General features: G+C 41.4%; 1 protein-coding gene across 1 annotated transcript in view; it reads left to right on the top strand.

Annotated features, from left to right (window-relative positions):
- The window catches only part of SYCP2L (synaptonemal complex protein 2 like), a 166,364-nt gene that overhangs the window by 62,343 nt on the left and 82,477 nt on the right, over positions 1–21,544 (top strand). Inside the window, exons 6-7 of the mRNA XM_027128359.1 lie at positions 5,091–5,219; positions 19,783–19,885. Of these exons, the coding sequence (XP_026984160.1) occupies positions 5,091–5,219; positions 19,783–19,885 (232 nt within the window). The remainder of the gene's footprint in view (positions 1–5,090; positions 5,220–19,782; positions 19,886–21,544) is intronic.

A 21,544-nucleotide genomic window follows, 5' to 3' on the forward strand; every position in this document is an offset into this window, starting at 1 on the left:
TTTTTTTGCGGTACGCGGGCCTCTCACTGTTGTGGCCTCTCCCGTTGTGGAGCACAGGCTCTGGACACACAGGCTCAGCGGCCATGGCTCATGGGCCCAGCCGCTCAGCGGCATGTGGGATCTTCCCGGACCGGGGCACGAACCCGCGTCCCCTGCATCGGCAGGCGGACTCTCAACCACTGCGCCACCAGGGAAACCCAAAGATTTTTTTTTTTCACTGTAGCATGATCTCCACGACATAAAATCATAAAAATTGCTTCTCTATTAGATGCAGAAATTTAGGAGCGGCAAGAATATGTTTTAGTTGTCAAAGTACCTAAGGCTTCCAAAAACAGGCTTTCTGAGGAAACATGGCAGAGAAGTGCGCTAAAGCTGTGTTGTTTCCTTTATACAGGAACACATTTGTCCACAGGAAACTTTGGAAGAAACCGTGGGGCTTTTAAATAACAGGGAGTGTGTGTTAATTTGTCATTTATTTTACTTCATATAGAGAATAACCACTTCAAAGGCACATGAGAGGTAGTTTAGGCCATGCTAACTCTGTGGCCAGGATCTTGAAAAAGAGATCACAATAGTAAATTCCAGTTCTATTTAGTGGTTCCTTCATTTTTCTCAGCTTAAATCTGAGCAAATGGTCTTAACACATGCCAGCAAATGGTTCCTCATTTGCCTGAAAATGAAGTTCTTTTGTAAGTGGTCATTACATTATACACAGACACAGATTCTAAATATTAAGGCATTAATATAGAGAAAGGTAACACCCCCGCCTCCTCACATATTTCCTGACCAAAACGTGTATTTGCTTTTCTTCATTGTTCCTTTATCTGGATAAGGAAATATAAGTTTGAAAGCTCTTTGGGGGTTTATTTTGTACCCTGTGCTATGATTAAACAAAACATGGACTCTGAAGTGTATTTCTTCTGATCACTTAGACTCTTACTAAATCAGTATTTGGCATTTTATTATCAGCATGTTAAATTGTTTTTCTTTCTTTCTTTCTTTTCTTTCTTTTTTTTTTTTTGGCTGCACCGGGCAGCTTGTGGGACCTTAGTTCATCAGTCAGGGATTGAACCCCATTCACCGCAGTGAAAGCGTCGAGTCCTAACCACTGAACCGCCAGGGAATCCCTAAATTGCTTGACATTCTTTTCTAGCTTTTCTGTTTAAGGTGACATACACTTATCTCTTTTAAGGAAATGTACTTTCTAGAGGTTTACTGATTCTTTCTGGTTAAGTAACAATACAGAGAATAAATTTGTCCGAAAGGCCATGGTGTTTATCATATCAGTAAAATTATACAGTAAAAACACAGAGGGATTAAATGACCTATGAGCAGTCAGAGAATCAGTGATGGAGTCAGTGGAATACTTGCATTAGCCTGAAGCTGTTTGGGTTTTTAGTGCAGTCCCCAGCTGCTGAACAACCCATTCTTGCCAGCTTTTACAATCACTGGTGCAGCTAAAGGAACCACCCCTCTCCGCTGCCAAACCATGTAGAATCTACCCCGCAATGAAAGCTGCCCACCCCCTCCACCCCCTAAAGATTCCTAACTCCTCACCCTAAAACGCCAAGATGCTATAAACAACCGGGAAAGTGCACAGGGTGCGCCCCACCCTGGCTACACCCTGGGGCTACCTCTGTCTCGTCCTGATACCTGGAAGGACTTAGTGAAAAATTATAGGCCAGAAACAGTGAAGGGAAAGAGTGTGAGTGGGGGAGAAGGGAGTCTTCCTGGAGTTCCTTAAGAAAATTATTATTTTTACCCAACCCCCCAAAATTATTTAATTAAGAATTTTAATGGGATAAATAGCATCTTCTTTTCTTTGCAAATCTGCTGCACATACAACAAATTGTTTTCTTGTTCATACCTCACTGAGGACAGGCATTGAGGGTCTGAGAGGTAGGCAGTTATGTAGGCACTTCTGGAAAAGGACAAATGGCTTGAGAAGGGAGTGAAAGAGGGAGCGGCACAGATGGGGAGAGAAGTTCAGAGTAAGGGATGCCAGAAACATTGAAACTTTCCCTTGCAGCGGCTCAACAACCTGCAAAAGTGGGATTAACTGCCTCTTTCCGGTCCACTATTAAGACCATCAGCCCACCATCATCAGTACTGTTAGCACAACAGACCATTCAGTCATTGACTCCTTTCTGCATTGTCCCGGAAGCCCAACCGGTTTTGGAGTGGCTATTGTAGAAACTGCACTCCAAGCCTAACCAATCATCTTCCAAATAAACACTGGAAACGCAAAGTTTGTTTCAAGTGCTATAGCACAGGATACTTATATTCAGGGAAAAATAAGTAAGGGACACAGCCATTTCCCAGTTTCTTTCGTTTGAGGGGTAAAGATTATGGATATGACATAGATTTTTAAAAGCTCTGATTTGTGTCTCTCAGAGAACTGGGCCAGTTTACTAACCTTTAAGTAACACAAGTTTACATTCTATGCTCCCAAACAAAACTTTAAAAAGGCCTCTTTTGAGTCATGTTAAATACAAAATAAACAGCTCTCCAGGGTGAGAAGCTGACCATTTCAACTGTCCCCTTATCCCCCTAAAAATATAAGGATAATGGCCTAATGGCATAGATATATAAAGGTAAAGGATTTTTTTTTATAATCATTACTCCCATGTACCTACTCACTGATAGCATATAAACAACTATTTTTATCCATGTAGAATAGGAAGGTCCTAAACAGATTACTAGTCAAAAACAGTATATGTAACTTAAAAGACAGACTGCCTATGGGTCCCCAGTTCACACCCAATAATATTTCTCTGCAAGTTACATATATTCTTCTCTGTGGACCTTTGGAAAGATAACTCTGCAAAACAGGGATGTATTGACATGATTTCTTATGCACATATTTCCATATATATGCAACAAAGCAAAACAAGTAAATGTAATGTAACTATGATTAATTAATTTAATAGAACTGTTAGGAACTTGGAATTTTCTGCAGTCCAGCTCCAATACTTACTGACTTCCTTATGAGTTATACAAACCTTATATTCTGGTTTAAGGAAAAAGGAATTTATTTAGAGGCTCAATTATAGGCCTACATTAGATAAATGCCCTTATCATTTCTCTCCCGTTCTAGTTGTCTTACTTTTATCGAAGTGCGCAATTACTGTAAACTTGAGCTTTATTCTCAACAGCTTCTGCCAGCTAATAAGGGATTTAGATAGGATTAAAGAAGATTAACAGAGAGGGCAAATGGAGGGTAAAATTTGTGTCTGCCCAATCACTGAGCAGATAACGTTTCCATGTCTTCAACTTGTCTTTGTAGAATCTGCTGTAACGTTATTACTCTAAGGCTGGCATTAACGTTTGTTTAAAAAAAAAAAAAGTAACTCCATAAAAACCATTAAGTCGTTTCAAAAGCAAAAGAGAAAAAAGATTTCAAACTAACCAAATCATACGTTTACAGAAATTAAAAGGGGAGATTTTACAATGGGAAAACAGGATTCTGTGTTAAAAAATAAATAAAAGCATGGTGCTCTGTGCTAATATTCACAAACTTTTAAAACGAAGCAAAACCAAACCAAAGTAACCCACCCCAACGAAGAGATGGTACAGCCAGCCAGCTTTGCGTAGGCAGAAGGTGGCCGCCCTGGGAGGGAGGGGAGGGTTTGTCCCTTCCCGGTCACTCGGCGGTGAACAGGGCGCGGGGCCGATAAAGGAAAGCCAAAAGGCTGGAAAGTAACGTTTGCCTCCGCCACTATTTCGACTGAACGGGTCGTTTTTCCGATTAAAATCACTCCGATAACTTTGACTCTCTTTATGAGAATTCCGTTACAATTAGAACAAATGCCTGATCATTTTAAAAGATTATCTAAACACAATCACATACATTTCTTTCCTTTTAGAATTGAGATTACAAACCACTAAAAAGCCAGTTTTATTGCTTCCCCTCCCCCGACTCCAGCCCTGTCCTTAAACTGACCATGTCTCAGTCTTATTTGTAGTTAAGAAGCAGTTTTCGTTCCCAGACGCTCTGATCTTTTCTCGCAAACCGGGACTTTTAAAAGACTCCCGTCTGCGGGCAGGGCTCGTCCCCGAGGCCCTGCGTGTCCGGCCACAGCGGGCAGGTGATCCCCTGACCCCCCCCGCGGTTGGCTCGGCGTGAGGACTGGGGGCGCCCGCTGGTCCACCCTGTGCCGGGATTCCGCTTTTACCTGGGAGTCATTTGGGAATGCACGAATGAGGACTGAATTTGGACCCAGTTTCTCTTTCTTCTTTCTCCTTTTCAATTTTGTAACAGTTTTGAACTCAATTCCACTGCCTTCTCCAGACCTGATCCCGCCCCTCACTCCTAAAAGTAGCGTCCCCTCCAGCCTAAGCACTAAAGGGAGCGGGGGAGAGCAGGGGGGTGCATTGGGAGACCCTGGGGTAGAGGTTAGGGGGTGCGGGTCCCTCAGACTGGTGGATTCCCGCCGTCATCCTCCAACCCAGGACTGACCGCGCCGTCTAGGAGCGCAGGAAAATGGTCGAGGGGGTCTCGGAGCGAACCGACAGCTATAGGAGCAGGTTGACCGCCTCCTGCCCGTCCCGCCCCTCCCCGAATTCTCCTCCCTCCAGTCCCTCCCACTACCAGTGTCCAGGCCCCTTCTCTCGGCGGAGGTTGGCGCTGGTAGGACAGGGAGCCGAGGGGACATGCCGAGCCGCCTCGCAGGACAGGCTCGGGCTGGGTCGGACGGAGGGTGGCGGCCCAGCTGCCCGCTCGGGATTACCTGCCAGCGCCGGCCGCTTACCTTGTTCACTCCCTTGTCAAGCTCTGGCGTGCTGTGTGTTTCATCTCCTAGGAAACCGCGGGGATGCTCCAGCTCAGCCCACCCGCTTACGCCCCGCCCACGGGGCGTGATCGAGCCGGAAGGCCCCGCCCACTACGCGCACGCCCCGCCTCCGAGGGGGCGGGGCTTCCGGGGACACCTGGGTGTCAATGGAGTTAGCGCTCTGTGCCGTTTAATTGGGGGCTTGGGAGAGTCCTGATTACATTTGTAGTTATTTATTGGAAGTTGGTTTGTTTGCTCTTTATTTTGTTTGCTCCGATTCATTCTACAAAGTCTTGATTCCTTGACTCTTGTTCCCAGACTTGTGAAGAGCAAGTGGAAGGCTACGTTTGTCTCCTGGTCCTTGTATTTGTCTATACATGAACTGCCTGGGGAAAAACTGCACTGGGTTGCAAGTCCAGTTGCAATCCAGAGCAGTCAACTCCTCCGGTATGTGTCATCTCCATTTTCACTTATTCGTTCAGAGTACTTACTCGTAGCAGTCACAGTGTTAGATGGTAGTGATCCCAAGGTAAATGAGTGAATGTGTGAATAAATGAGTTGTGAAAGAAGGGCACACTTGTGTTATTACCAAAAAACAAACAACAACAACAACAAAACTCAATTGGCTAGCAAAAAAAAAAGCCCGTAAATCAAAAGCATGAGACATGGGGTAGTGATGTACCTATTAGTAATTATCCATTAGGTGTCAGGCTCTGGACCTGGCACTGAGAATAATGCCAGGGTAGCAGGACAGACATGTTCATGGTCCTCTCACAGCTTAAAGCGAAAAAGACAGGGGAAGTAAGAAGCATAAGTTAGATCATGGAGGTCTTATATGCCCAGTTATGAAGCCTAAGCCTTATCAGGCAGTAACTGGGGAACCAGTGAAGAATTTTCTACAGAGGAGTGATATGTTCACGTTTGCATTTCAGAAAGATCACAAAAGCAGCAGTGGGTAAGGTGGATTTCAGCAGTGATCGTAAAGGCAACAGAATAAAAAGGAGGCTATGGCAATCGATCAGGAAGAAACGATGAGGATCCAACTATAGCAGCGAGGCTGGGAATAGGACAGAGAGGGAGAGAATCCAAGGATATTTAGGAGTTAAAAGTGACAGGACCATGTGGCTTAGATGAGTGGTGTCATTCCAGTGCTAGGATCCTCTGCACCTGCCTCAGGGTGATCCCAGAAGTTTCAGGAAGAAGCCAGGGAGGGCTCATACCTAGGAGATCAAAAGACATTGAACCCAAAACACTCAGTTGGAACTTCAGCCACAAAACATCCCTATGGATGACTTTGACCGTCTTGAAGGGCCACAGGACAGGGTTGGGAACCTGAGATCTGGCCTGTCTGTCAAGAAGCAGGTACTTCACTGCATTATGTTTAAACAGATTATTCAGTTCACTTCGTTCCTTTTGCAAATAAGTCTAGAGTCTGTCTTGCTTCAGAGGAAGTCATAAATTATATCCTCTCAAGTGTGTTTGCTTCTGTCAAATGAATTTGAGGAGCTGATCTTTATCAATATGTTTCTAGGTCCAGCAACTTTGTTTATATGTTTTATTCACTGACTTAGAAGATTCTACTGTAATATGATATATCATCAAATTCCTGCCCAAAATGAAGTTTGAAAGCTCTGAAATAAAAATTTTTAATTACTAGAGGGACATCATAAAGACAAGTGACTATTGAAATTAAAATTTTCATTCCCAGCTTTTTTCATTTCTTAAAATGCATACTTTTTGATTTGGGTTATGATGGGACATTTGGGGGAGGTTAAGTTTAAAAACTCAGGAAATCAATGCAGCTTTTTAAAGTACAGGAGGTAAATGTAAGCTTCACATTTTTAAAACACCACACAAGTCTTTGATAAGTATAATTTTTTTTTTTCTTTTTTCGGTACGCGGGCCTCTCACTGCTGCGGCCTCTCCCGTTGCGGAGCACAGGCTCCGGACGCGCAGTCTCAGCGGCCATGGCTCACGGGCCCAGCCGCTCCGCGGCATGTGGGATCTTCCCGGACCGGGGCACGAACCCGCGTCCCCTGCATCAGCAGGCGGACTCTCAACCACTGCGCCACCAGGGAAGCCCGATAAGTATAATTTTTAATTGGCTTCATATGGATGGAGACTTTAGCGGTATTCCTTTAGATATGTTTGTTATTTATTTATTTATTTATTTACTTACTTACTTACTTACTTACTTACTTACTTACTGCATCTCCCGTGGCTGGCAGGATCCTAGTTCCCCGACCAGGGATTGAACCTGGGCCCCTGGCAATGGAAGTGTGGAGTCCTAACCACTGGAGTGCCAGGGAATTTCAGATATGTTTTAATTTAAATGTCAAGATTTATGGGTTTTTTTTTTAACAGAAAAGAGTTTGTTCTCTTAAGTTTACCAGTTATTAATTAAAAATTCGTCCAATTCACTATTCAGTTCATGCTCATTTTTTGTTTACTTGTGAACAGTCTCACAAAGCCTAAGTCTTGGGTGAATTAGGACAAGTAAAGTACTTTTTCCTGAGGATAAATGTAAAAACATAACTGCAAAGACTAAGTGGCAAAGGAGAAGGAAGCTGATTCACACTCCAAACTCAGATGAAGTTCAGCAGTTGAATGTTTTTGCGGGACTCCAGAGAGTGGCTGAGGTGGAGCTGAAGAAAAGAGGCTTGGCTGAAAGTCTGTGAAAGAGGCAGACCCCAGGTCTTATCCTCAAGCCTGTCCGAATGGGCGATGCCCCTCGCTAGCACAGCAGAAGCCTGGATGAGGCAGCTGCTGAAAATAGGCAGGTTAAGAAAGAGAGTGCATTTTGAATGGTGAGACCCTGGACCACTTTCTCTGCTTGGCTTCCGGAAAGATGGCAGCTGGCTCATGCCGTAGGTCATAGATTAGAACACTACTTTCTGGGCAAGTGGATTCGAATAAGAAAAAATCCTGCAGGTCCTGAGAGTTGAGTCCCCCGGGTTGACAAGCCCCATCCAAATAAGGACTGTGGCCACTGCTTAGGGCACTGGTTCTCAAACTGGGCTGCACATTGGAATCAACTGGTAAGATTTACAAAAAATACTCATGGCCTGTGTCCCACTCCCAAGGTAATCTGATGTCATTGGTCTGGGTTGCAGCATGGGCTTTGGAAGGTTTTAAAAACACCCCAGGTGATTCTCATGCATGGCCAAGTTTTAGAACCATTAGTTTAGGGAAGATATTAAACCTGTTTTCACCTTGCCCAAATTCTGGTTAAATAGCTTTGTATAACCTACTAGTAAAATATGCCGCAGTGTTCATGGCAGCATTATTCGCAAGAGCCAAAAGATGGAAACAACCCAATACCCACTGATGGATGTGACTGGATAAACAAAATGTGGTCTATACATATTACACAATGGAATATTATTCAACTTAAAAAGGAATGAAATTCTGATAGATGCTACAATATGCATGGACCCTGAAAGCATCATGTTGAGTGAAATAAGCCGGATATGTCATGATTCCACTTATATGAAATTCCTAGAATAGTCAAATTCGCAGAGATGGAAAGGGGAATAGAGCTTACCAGAGACAGAGAGAAGGATGCATGGGGAGTTACTGTTTAATGGGTGTAGAGCTTCAGTTTGGAGATGAAAAATGCCTGGAAATGGATAGTAGTGATGGTTGTACAACATTATGAATGTTCTTAATGCCGCTGAATTGTACACTTAAAAATGGCTAAAATGGTAAATTTTATGTTATGTATATTTTAGAACAATAAAAAATATTTAAACAAACAAACTAGGCCAAATAAGGACTGTGAGACTCTTAAGGAGATTCTGTGACTCAGAGGAAACAGAAACAATACAGGGAACATCTTCTTAAAAGGCAATACAAACCCAAACTATAATTCATATTCTCCAAGCCATAAAGAGAAAATACTGTGTCTGTGAATGTAACAGGAAAAGGATCCTATAATAGGAATTAATATTCAGGGAATAATAAAGAGCTCTTAGAAAATAAAACTAGGTAGCAGAAATCTAGAATAAATTAATAAAATAGTTGAAGATAAATTTAAGGAAAACTCCCAGAAATTAGGACAAAACAACATATAGTTTTTTAAAAAAAACAAGAGAAAAGATTAGAAAATAAGAGGATCAAGTATTTCCTCTAACTAATGAATGTGCAGAAGAAAAGAAAGAGGAAGTGGAATCAAAAATCAAAAAACTAACACAAGAATAGCACAGAATTGAAGGACACTTGTTTCCAGATTCAAAGAGCCCACCAAACACCCAGTAAAACAATAGGGGGAAAACCCACACAAAGACACATCACTGCGAAATTTCAAAAAATTAGTGATAAATAGAAGATTCTATAAGCTTCCAAAAAGAAAAAAAGGTCACACACATGTGATTAGGAATCACAGTGGTAAATGATGCTGAAAACTGGGAATATATCCAAGCAAACAAAAAACTCTTAGCAATGAAGAGACCATAAATTCAATAGCTGCCCATTTCCACACCTCAACAAACACAATTCCAGATTTCTAACTTTGGAGCAACCTGAATTATATTGACAGTTTCCTCAATTTTCACATTCACTTTGTACCAAATGATATATGCTGGAGGAGGGTTATCATTGGATTTGATCAGTGGGTATCACTCTTGCTGGGTCATTTTAGGAGAAAGCTGTAACATCAAAATGTGCAGGATTGCTACGTATTTCTCTGCTCTTTGCATTACCAAGAAGGGGTGGGACATTAAGTGATCCGCAATGTTGACCTTAGTTCATACTCCTTCCATCAACCTAAAGAGGTTTTTTTTTTTCTTTAAGTGCCTTGACATAATCCCAAAATGGATATCCATCTTCAAGAATATAGCAGTTTCTCACCAAACACTTTTCAGTAGGATTAAAGGATTTCTTTTTAGACTATTTGCCTCTCTCCAAAGTTATTTCATTTCTAGAGTAATGTTCATACAGAGGCTACTATTTTATTCTAGGAAATGCAAAGAATTTAGTTTCTAAAAATTTGAGGCAAACTTTACATACATTGAAATGCCAGACCTTAAGTGTACAATTAATCAGGTGTTTATAAATGTGCACACCTGTGTTATTACCGCCTGGATCAAGATATAGAACATTCCCATCATCCCAGAAAGCGCTCTTGTGTCCCTCAACAGCCAATCCCTACTCTTTTCTCCACAAACTTCAACTGATTTCTATTATCATGTATTAGTTTTACCTGTTCTTGAGCTTCATGTAATTGCAATCTAGAGGATTTAGTCTTTTGTGCCCTGATGCTTTTGCTCAACATAGTGTTTTGAAACTCATCTGTGTTGTTGTGTTTATCTGTAGTTCATTTTTGAAATTACGGAATAGGAGTCCATCATTTGAATTTACCATCATTTATTTGTTCATCTTCCTGTCAATTGACATTAATTAATATAAATAAAGCTGCTATGATAATTCCTGTTCAAATCTTTTAAATGAAAATATGTTGTCATTTCTTTTGAGTAAATATGCAGGAGTGAAATGGCTGGATCATAAAGGAGGTGTATGTTAAACTTTAAACGAACTACCAAATGGTTTTCCAAAGTAGTTGTACAATTTAACAATTTTACCAGCAACGTAGGAGAATTCAACTTTGCCCCACATCCTTGCTAACATTTGGCACTGTACATTAAAAAACAATTAGCCATTCCACTGATTGCAAAATTTCTCATTTAGTTTTAATTTACATTTCTCTGATGACTAATAATTTTGAGACTCTTTTCATGTATATATTAGCCATTCATACGTTTTCTTTTGTAAAGTGACTATTCAAGATTTTTGGCAACTTTTTATTGGGTTGTTTGTCTTCTTGTTACTGATTAGCTTGAGTTCTTTATATATTCTGCATACAAGTTCTTTGTCAGATATATGTTTTGCAAATATTTTCTCTTTGTGGCTTGCCTTCTCATATTCTTAACTATGTCATTTGATGAGCAGTGGTTTTAGATTCTGATAATGTCCTATTTATGTTTTTTCTTTAACAGCTAGTGCTTTTCATGTTCTAAGAAATCTTTGCCTACCACAAGGTCACAAAGATATTCTCCTATGTTTTCTTCTTGAAGCATATTTATACTTTTAGCTTTTACATGTAGGTCTATTAACCAACACAGATTAATTTTTTTCTGTATATGTGGGAGTTGCAGTTTATTTTCCCCCCAGGTGGATATGTAATTAATTACATTAATTTAAAAAATATATTAATATTTATTAGCACAATTATAATGATCAATATTAATATTTAATGTTCATTCTTAACATATGCTAATATGTTAATATAACAGATTATATACAACAAATATTTAACGTATTACATTCTAGCCACTCATCTAGGTAAGTGGATCATATTTTTATGAGTTTGAAAGGTTATTTTCTTTTTTTAAATTATTTTTTAAATTGAAGTATAGTTGATTTACAAAGTTCTGTTAGTTTTAGGTGTACAGCAAAGTGATTCAGTTATATCTACTTTATATATGTGTGTATCTGTTAATCCCAAACTCCTAATTTATCTCTTCCCTGCCTTTCCCCTTTGGTAACCATAAGTTTGTTTTCTATGTCTGTGGGTCTATTTCTGTTTTGTAAATAAGTTCATTTGTATCATTTTTCTTAGATTCCACATATAAATGATATCATATGATATTTGTCTTTCTCTGTCTTATTTCACTTAGCATGATAAACTCTAGGTCCATCCAGGATTACATTAATTTTTAAAATGTTAAGTCAAAGTTATAAACTCCACTTGAAAATGATGTATTATCCTTTTTATATGTTGCTGGGTTCAGTTTAATAATATTTCCATAAGAATTTTTCAATTATGTTCATGAGGGATATTGATCTGAATTTTTTTTCTTGTAGTGTTTTGTCAAATTTTCATATTACGGCTGTGCTAAACTTGGGAAAACAGTTAGGAAGTGTTCCTTCCTCTTATTTCCTGAGAGAATTTGGGTAGACTGATACTAGTTTTTCTTTAAATGTCTGATAGCCTTCAACAGTTTAATTATCTAGGCCTAGAGTTTTCTTTGTAGGAAGGTTTTTAATTACAAATTCATCTTCTAAAATAATTATAGGCTTATTCATAATTTTTATTTCATTTTGCATCCGTTTTGGTAAGTTTCTTTCAAGGAATTTTCCTCATTTCATCGCACTTGTCTAATGTGTTGCCTTCCAGTTGTCATAATCTTTCCTTATATCCTCTGGATGCCTATAGGATGTGTCTTTATTCTGCCTTCACTTTTTTTTTTTTTAATTTTATTTATTTATTTATTTTTGGCTGTGTTGGGTCTTCTTTTCTGTGCGAGGGCTTTCTCCAGTTGCGGCGAGCGGGGGCCACTCTTCATCGTGGTGCGCAGGCCTCTCACTGTCGCGGCCTCTCCCGTTGCGGAGCACAGGCTCCGGACGCGCAGGCTCAGCGGCCATGGCTCACGGGCCCAGCCGCTCCGCGGCATGTGGAATCTTCCCGGACCGGGGCACAAACCCGTGTCCCCTGCATTGGCAGGCAGACTTTCAGCCACTAGGCCACCGGGGAAGCCCCTGCCTTCACTTTTGAAACACATTTCTGCTGGATATAGAACTCTGGGCTGACGTGTTTTGTTTTGTTTTTCTTTTGGATATTTGAAGATGTGATTCTGTCCTCCATTATTTCTGGTAAGTCAGAAGTTATGCTTATTATTTTTTCCTCATTTTGTCTGAAGATTTTAAGATTTTATCTTTGATCTATCAACTGTTTGCCCATGATGACCCCAGGTGTGATTTTCTTTGTGTTTATCATTTTTGAGATGCACTGATCTTTTCGAATCTGTCTGTTGTTTTTCCACCAGTTTTGGGACATTTAATAGAGTGATGATTTTTGTTTTAAGCAGTCAATTATGTTACTGACTCATTTGTGGATGCTTGGTATTGCACTTTTTTTTTTTTTTTTTTTTTGGCTGCTCGGCTTGTGGGATCTTAGTTTCCTGACCAGGATTGAACCCAGGCCCCTGCAGTAAAAGCACCGAGTCCTAACCGCTGGACCACCAGGGAGTTCCCTGGTATTGCACTTTTGAAGATGAATTTGTTTTAGTTTTGCCACTAGTTTTACGGTACATTCTTTGGACCTAGGATATAAACTTTACTCCCTACGGCCCTTCTAGGGTTTCGATGGAAAGCCCATGGTGTTTGCCAGGCCCGACTTGGGGAGACTTTTAACTCCTCATTCTGCCTCCTTTGCAGCCGGCAGATGAGACAGTTGCTGTGTTTCTGCAGCTTTTTCAGCTGTTGCTTTAACAGTCTCCTTGGAATCTCGTCTACGCAAGCACAGGTCAGGGGTCAATTTAAAGTGAGTTTGTACCTAGATTTAGGGGGCTTCCTCTCTGTGGCTTCTCTTTTCCAAGCTTCCTCCCTCAATTTCCAGCTGCTCTGGCAGCCCCAGACTCCATCCTCTGACAAGCCAGAAATGCTGGGTTCTGCTCCGGTTCTAGCTGCCCCGTGTTGTGTGGACTGGGATGTGTCCTGAGGTGAGAAGCTGTGTAGACGTGGACCACAGCCATCGTGGTTCCCTTCCCTCCAAATTCCCTCCAATTTCTACTTGACTCTGGTGATTTTTCTAAGGCCTTCACGTAGTTATGCTTTATATTTGTCCAGAGTTTATAACTGTTACCTGAAGGAGAGTTAGTTCAATACAAGCCACTCCACCATTTCCAGAACTAGAAATTCAACAATTTACTTTTGAGTGTTGATACTTCAAATATTCCAGAGCAATATTGTATTCTGTGACCTTAATATTCCTATTTGTATTTTGAAGGACTGATGTGTAGATGTGTAACAGCAAAATGGCAAAATATATATTCTGAGTCTCAGCATAACATCAGGATTGGCGATGGCTTAATGTAATCATTATTTGGGGGAGTCCCTCCTATACATCCTCATCCTTGTGCTTTCCATAAATTGTTTCATCCTCAAATAATAAATTTTTCAGTGGTTAAACCTTAATTGAGGACTTCCCTGGTGGCCCAGTGGTTAAGAATCCACCTGCCAATGCAGGGGACACAGGTTCAAGCCCTGGTCCGGGAAGATCCCACATGCCGCGGAGCAACTAAGCCCGTGCGCCACAACTACTGAGGCTGCACTCTAGAGCCCGTGAGCCACAACTACTGAGCCCACGTGCCACAACTACTGAAGCCTGCGTGCCTAGAGCCTGTGCTCCACAGCAAGAGAAGCCACCGCAATGACAAGCCCGCACACTGCAACGAAAGAGTAGCCCGCGCGCAGCAATGAAGACCCAACGCAGCCAAAAAATAAATAAAATCCTTTCTTAAAAAACCCTTAATTGATGTTTCTTCCAATTCTCCTTACAGGATGGAGTGTTGAAAAGAAGTGTGTATATTTTTAAACTACCAGCATATTCCTTATCAAAGATTGGCAGCATATCCTTCAGTACTTGATTCCTATCAAGACAAGGGCTGACCTAGCAGCTTCACGGTTCTTTAAGACTGCATTTCACATTTGAGCTTTTCCTTTCTTAGGAAGATAAGCATTCTTGAAGATGTCATTACATAGCCTTCTCAGAACTTCCAACTGATAATATTTTGTAAGCCTAAAATCAATAGAGAATCTCTGAACTTCTTAGTACTTAAGATCAGCAATAAAATACTTGAAAGACAGAACAAGAAAAACTTAACACTTGTATATATCCTATTTTCCAAAAAAAAGAGTTCTATTAAAAATATCTTTCAAGGGCTTCCCTGGTGGCGCAGTGGTTGAGAGTCCGCCTGCCGATGCGGGGGACACGGGTTCGTGCCCCGGTCCGGGAAGATCCCACATGCCGCGGAGCGGCTGGGCCCATGAGCCATGGCCGCTGAGCCTGCGTGTCCGGAGCCTGTGCTCTGCAAAGGGAGAGGCCACAACAATGAGAGGCCCGCGTAACGCAAAAACAACAACAACAACAACAAAAAAAAAACAATTGAAGTATAGTTGATTTACAATGTTCTCTTAGTTTCTGTTATACAGCAAAGTGATTCAGATATATATATTCTTTTTCAGATTCTTTTCCATTAGAGTTTATTATAAGATATTGAATACAGTTGCCTGTGCTATACAGTAGGACCTTGTTGCTTATCTATTTTATATATAGTAGTGTGTGTCTGCTAATCCCAAACTCCTAATTTATCCCTCCCCCCCTTTCCTTTTTGGTAACCTTAAGTTTGTTTTCTGTGTCTGTGAGTCTGTTTCTGTTTTGTAAATAAGTCCATTTTTATCATTTTTTTTAGATTCCGCATATAAGTGATATCATACGATATTTGCCTTTCTCTGTTGGACTTACTTCTCTAGGTCCATCCATGTTGCTGCAAATGGCATTATTTCATTCTTCAAAAAGTATCTTTGATGTTCCAAACAGAAGGGTTAGCGGGTCAATGACTGCTACTGTGTTATATTCATGAGTAATTACTAGGTAATGATACTTTACATGTGAATAGCATTTTACAACCAACCAATTACAAGTTTGATTGTATGCTGACGATTCCCAAACTTGTATCTCCAAATCTGTGCCTCCACCCTGTACGCTAGACTCAGATGCCAACAGCCTACTCAACACTTCACTTAGAAATCTAAGAGTTTGAACTTAACATGTTCAAATGCAGCTCCTTGCCCCGCTCTCTCCTTGCCCCACTTCCCCAAAGTACTCCCCCTTCAGCTGTCCCCAACTCAGTTGATATAGATATATCACCACTGCAAATGTCCAATTAAAAAAAGAAGAATTCATCCCTTACTCCATTTCTGCTTTTTCTAGAGGGGGGTGTGTGTGCCACGTGGCTTGTGGGATCTTAGTTCCCCAACCAGAGATCAAACCCGTGCTCCCTGAGGTGGAAGCATGGAGTCCTAACCACCAGATCGCCAGGGAATTCCCCATTTCTACATTTTAGAATTGATTTCTGACTTAGTTTAGAATTTCCCTTGGAGAACACTTGAAGAGTAAGAGGTAACTGTGGGAGTTCAGATTGTATTTATCCATTCTTTGCTAGATTATTTAAAGTAGGTATATATATATTTTTGAGAACAACTTTTACATTTACAGTCCAAGGAATACTCTAGAAACTCAAGGTTTTGGAATGCCTGATGTTACTAGCCAGCAGCCATTTTTGATTTACAATCTATTACAAATACCTGAGAAATCACCTTGAAATTATTTTCCTGGCATTCGCACAACTGATACAGGTCGCTGATAACATTTGTTATTCTGTCACCACTTGCTCCGCCCTTCAAGTTCAGCAAGTGCTTGGTATAACATTTCCCAGACTCAAGGCAACTTGTCCTCATTAAAGAAATGGATCACCAGGGTCTCATGACAATCATGCGTATCTCTTCAATGTTTTCCACCAGCAGTGCAGACTGTAGAAGAATATCATTTGCTACCAAATAGTAGCAAAGGAAGAGTTACAGATTACTATGGTGAGGTTACCATGCTAATGAGTAGACAAAGTCTTACATATATTAACTTTGCGTATTATTAGTTCTCTTTTCTTCTCCACATAAAATATATTTTAGTTTTTTAATGCATGATCTGGTCTAATCTTAAATTATGCTAATTAAATTTTGTCAAAACAAACCAAGCCTTTAAAGTCTAAGTATTCTAAGCTGTGTTTTATGTTTAGGCAGTTTGTAAGTCTGGCCTGAACTTTTGTCCAGAGGGAATCATGGAAGAATACAAAACAGGAGATGTGTGATGGAATCGATATTTGAAATGTTGGAGTCTTACTGTGTATCTTCCTTCTAAGGATGTCCTGAGTCGCAGTCTCAGGAATTCATGGATTCCAAGATCCATGGAGAAGATTCTATGATAACAAACCGCTTTTGCTTAATCTGATGCGTTTTTCTCCAGTCTTTTCCTGCGTGTCTTAGGTGGGTTGCTTCTAAGCAAACTTCTAGACCACATCCTTTTTTCTGGCCCACATTCACTCTTTATTTTAGATTGTAAAGTACGTTTCCCATATTTCTGTACAAATCCTCCAAATATAATTTAGAACCTCTGCCCCTGAATAAGGAGAGATTTCAGTTTCCCTGAGAGGATGCAACTACAGCCCTCAATTCTTCCCAGAAAGGAACTGCCTTCCCCATGTTCACTGAGGTGCATGGAAGGGCTGGGTCCAAATCCCAGCTCCCTCTAAACAGCTGTGGGAGCCCTGGCAGAATCCTTTCTCGGCTCACTATTTTCAATTATGTCTGAAGCCCATGACCCTAAATGCTACACTATACTACAGTCCCATCTCTGCTGGAGGTGACTGCAAATATTTCTAGATATTATCATGTCCCATCTGAGTCTTTTCTTCTAAGCTAAATATCCCTGGTCCCTTTAATCCACCTTTATCAAGTGGGATGGTTAATTTTATGAGGTTACTGGCTAGGCTAAGTTGTTTGGTCAAACATTATTCTAGATGTTTCTGTGAAGGTGTTCACAGATGTGATTCACACTTAAATTGGTCGACTTCGAATAAAAGCAGATTGCCCTCCATCATGTGCCTGGACCTCATCCAGTCGGTTGAAGGTCTTAAGAGGAAAGACAGAGGTTGCCTGAAGAAGAAGCAATTTTGCCTCAAGACTGGAACTAGAAACCCTGCCTGAGTTTCCGGCCTGCTGTCCTGCAGAATTTGAACTCAAGACCTGTAACATCACCTCTTGCCAGAATTGCCAGCCTGTGGGCCTGCCTTACAGATTTCTGACTCGTCAGACCCCACAATTGTGAGCCAATTTCTTAAAATCTCTCCCTCTCTCTCTCTCTCTCTATATATATATATATATATACACATATATATATGTATATATATATGTGTATATATATACATCTAGAGATATATCCTATTGGTTATATATATACACTCATCTAGAGATATATCCTATTGGTTATATATATACACTCATCTAGAGATATATCCTATTGGTTCTTGCTAAATTTGGTCCAAGCACCACCAGTCTGATCAAAATCCTACACAAGAAAAAAATGCCTTTAAATAGGACACAAGCGGGCCATAATGTTTTTGATACATAGATAAGGACATTTTTGTCCTAGTGAAAGGCTCTGCTCTGTCATTCCTTTGTGCCTGGGATTTTGCTGTCAAAGGTGGGACCCAGGAGGAGGAATATTTATTTTTTACTTTTTTCTTTTTAATTTATTTTTCGGGTGCGTCAGGTCTTAGTTGCAGCACATGAGATCTTCGTTGGGCACGTGGGCTTCTCTCCAGTTGTGGCGCGGGTTCCAGGGCACGTGGGCTCTGTAGTTTGCGGCTCGGGGGTCTCTATTTGAGGTGCACGAGCTCAGTAGTTGTTGTGTGTGGGCTTAGTTGCCCCGCGGTATGCGGGATCTTAGTTCCCCTGTCAGGGATCAAACCCACGTCCCCTGCATTGGAAGGTGGATTCTTTACCACTGGACCACCAGTGAAGTCCCTATTTTTTACTTTAAATAGACCTTATTATTTTTTTTTTTTGCGGTACGTGGGCCTCTGACTGTTGTGGCCTCTCCCGTTGCAGAGCACAGGCTCTGGACGCGCAGGCTCAGCGGCCATGGCTCACGGGCCTAGCTGCTGCGCGGCGTGTGGGATCTTCCTGGACCGGGGCACGAACCCGCGTCCCCTGCATCGGCAGGCGGACTCTCAACCACTGAGCCACCAGGGAAGCCCTAAATAGACCTTATTTTTTAGAAGGGTTTTACATTTACAAAATAATGGAGAAAATGGTACAGAGTTCACATATGCCCTGCACCCAGTTTCCCCTATTATTAACATCTAATATTAGTATTGTATATTTACTATAATTAATTGATACTTTTTTTTTTTTTTGCCGCACCGCGAGGCATGCGGGATCCTAGTTCCCAGACCAGGGATCGAACCTGTGTCCTCTGCATTGGCAGGAGGATCCTTAACCACTGTGCCACCATGGAAGTCCCTGAGGTGCATCCTTGATACTAGGATTGTTAAGGCTCCCCAGGTGATTCTAATGTGTAGAGGGATGTTGTGAACCATAGAAAGAGGCAGTGAGAGACCATTTATCACTTTCTTTTGTTGTTTGTAAATTCTATTTCCAGTGGTTTTCTTAGCACAACGTCTCACAGAATATTAGTTAAAATCATTCCATAAGATCCGAAAATTTTGGGGCTTCCCTGGTGGCTCAGTGGTTGAGAGTCCGCCTGCTGATGCAGGGGACACGGGTTGGAGCCCCAGTCTGGGAAGATCCCATGTGCCACGGAGCAACTGGGCCCGTGAGCCATGACCACTGAGCCTGCGCATCCGGAGCCTGTGCTCCTTAACAAGAGAGGCTGTGACAGTGAGAGGCCCACGCACCGCAACAAAGAGTGGCCCCCACTTGCCACAACTAGAGAAAGCCCTCGCACAGAAACGAAGACCCAACATAGCCAAAAATAAATTAAAAAAAAAAAGATCCTAAAATTTGAAAAGAATTCTGTTATCTTCTCCAACAGATGTTCCATAGAAACAATTTGTCAGAGGTTAGGTTCAGTACTTTAAAGTTCTTCCAGGTAAGTATATCAAGTCTACTCCAAGACTATGCACTATTCATGGAGAGGAAAGAATGGTTAGCAAGTGAATACCTTGTGTTTCTGTTCAGTGCCCCGTGGCACTAGTTGAGTCTAACGGGGGACAGTTGATCACAGGGGTCACCTCTCAGCCTGGCCTCACCTCCTTTGTATTATCCTCTGCTCTCAATAGCTGATACAGTAGGTGTCTGACTGAAGGCTTGGACTCAGCCCAGTCATGAGCTGATCAGAACAAAGTATGTCAGAAGCTTTGGCTGCTCTAATTTACACCGGCCGCATTTGAAGGCTGTAAATTAGGAATCAAATCGTTATTACTCATAACTCATAGTCATAATTAATCTTTCATATTAGTAATATAACATTTAGGCCCTTGTAAGTTCCCTACTTCCTTTCATTCTCCACAAAACTCTTCTGCCCCCTAATAAGATCAGCTTTTTAGAGCAACACATATGACCCAGAGTCTAGATCTTCCTGCGCCTTCCTCAGGTGGCTCAGTTTGCAAGAACTCATCTGTGCTACACAGACACTCTGCCCTGGAACCTGGCTCCTTGGAGGATGGCGTAGCTGGGGCCCCCAGCCAACACTTGAGGTATGTTCTGTCTTTACCCCCTCCCCTGGGATCAAGTCCCACAGCCTGGCTTCTGAGTGTTGCCCACTGTCTGGACTCCTCAATACTGGGGTTACACTCGCAGATGTCCAGCGTCACACCTGGGCTTGTTTGCCCCATAGGCTCCAGCTTTATACAATCTTGTTGTCATCACCATTTCCCATTTTCAGCTGAGTCAGTTATTTTCAGCCCCCTGACCCCTTGCTCTAGGAAACTATTGTTACTGAGTCCAAGCTCCTACTGCTGGCTGAGTGACAGGCCAATACATCAAGGTGTTAGGGGCAAGGAATAGCGGCTTTATGCGGAAAGCCAGCAGACAGGGAAGGTGGCAGGCTAGCGTCCCAAAGAATCTTACCCAAGTTAGAATCCAGGCTTCTTTTATACTAAAAGAGGAGGGGGTATAGCCGATAACTGCAAACTTCTTGGGGTCGGCCAGACCCCAGAAAGGATGTGATAGTCCTTTGTTCTAGCAGTTGTCCAGGTAGGTCCAACCATAAACCTCCAACATGACAAATGTTATTCTCTGTTCTGCAACTTTTTATCTTTGTGTGAATGAAAAATGTCATACCTTTAAAGGTCAAGCCTGGGAGACAGAGCCTTGAGAATGGGCTATCCCATATATTTCAGGCTCTAGGCAACCTTCTTTTACAAAGGTGCAGAGCCAGCATGACTAAGCACAGGCAGCAGAGCACAAGCTCTCAACCATTTGCATGATTTTTTTTTTTGCTTTTTCTTGTAACATCTGTGCTATTATTTGCTTAATACTTTTCCTTACGTTACCTTGCCTTAAAACAAAAACAAACATTGTTTTGCTTTGTCTAGGCAAAAATATCCTGAAATCATAGGTTTGATGTGTTATTTATATCTTTCCCTATTACACATTAACATAAATCCATAACTATTAACATAAAACATTGGTGGACCGTCTAGAATCACCCTGTAACCCGGAGCACACTTGTACCACACTTTGGGAAATGCTTACCTCAGGGCTTTGCCTAGAGTCTGCTTACTCCCAGCCCTGCCCTTTCTACCCACACTGCGGGGATCCTTTGCCTCCAGTGTTAGGACATAAATACTTAGAAGTAATAAAACTCTCTACTTCATGCCAAGTACAATACTTGCGAAGTACTAATGGGATTTCATTGATAAATAACTAATCAAAGCTAATGTAATGTGGTGCTTAAAAGCAGGGTCTCTGGAGACGAATTCAAATTCCAGCTCTGCCACTTACTGTGAAAATCATTTGGCCTCTCTCAGGTAGCTCAGAGGACTGTTATGAAGATTAAATAAATTAATACATGTTCAGGGCTTAGAACAGTGTCTGGCCCACGTAAGTGCTATACAAATGTTAGGTATGATTAGAAGCTGCGAGTTTTGGCAATGGAAGTCTAAAGAAAAAAGTAGTCCATGAGTGTACTAGGCGTCCTTTCCTTTGAGAAAAAGTTGGCTAGGGAATAGGCATGTGATGATATTTATTTAATCTTGTGGCCAGTACTGCATGTATTTACTACATCAGTGTATGAGGGCTTTCTGAATCAGGTGAGCAGTATGTAAATCTCAAAGATTTAAAATGGCATCTGATTTACTGCAATTTAGTTGTGCAAATTGGGTATTCTATGCAAATTTGAGGATAATCCTTCC

This window comes from Aethalodelphis obliquidens, unplaced genomic scaffold (assembly GCF_003676395.1).
Source record: "Aethalodelphis obliquidens isolate GAN/ISIS:26980383/991018 unplaced genomic scaffold, ASM367639v1 scaffold34, whole genome shotgun sequence".
Lineage (NCBI taxonomy): Eukaryota > Metazoa > Chordata > Mammalia > Artiodactyla > Delphinidae > Aethalodelphis > Aethalodelphis obliquidens.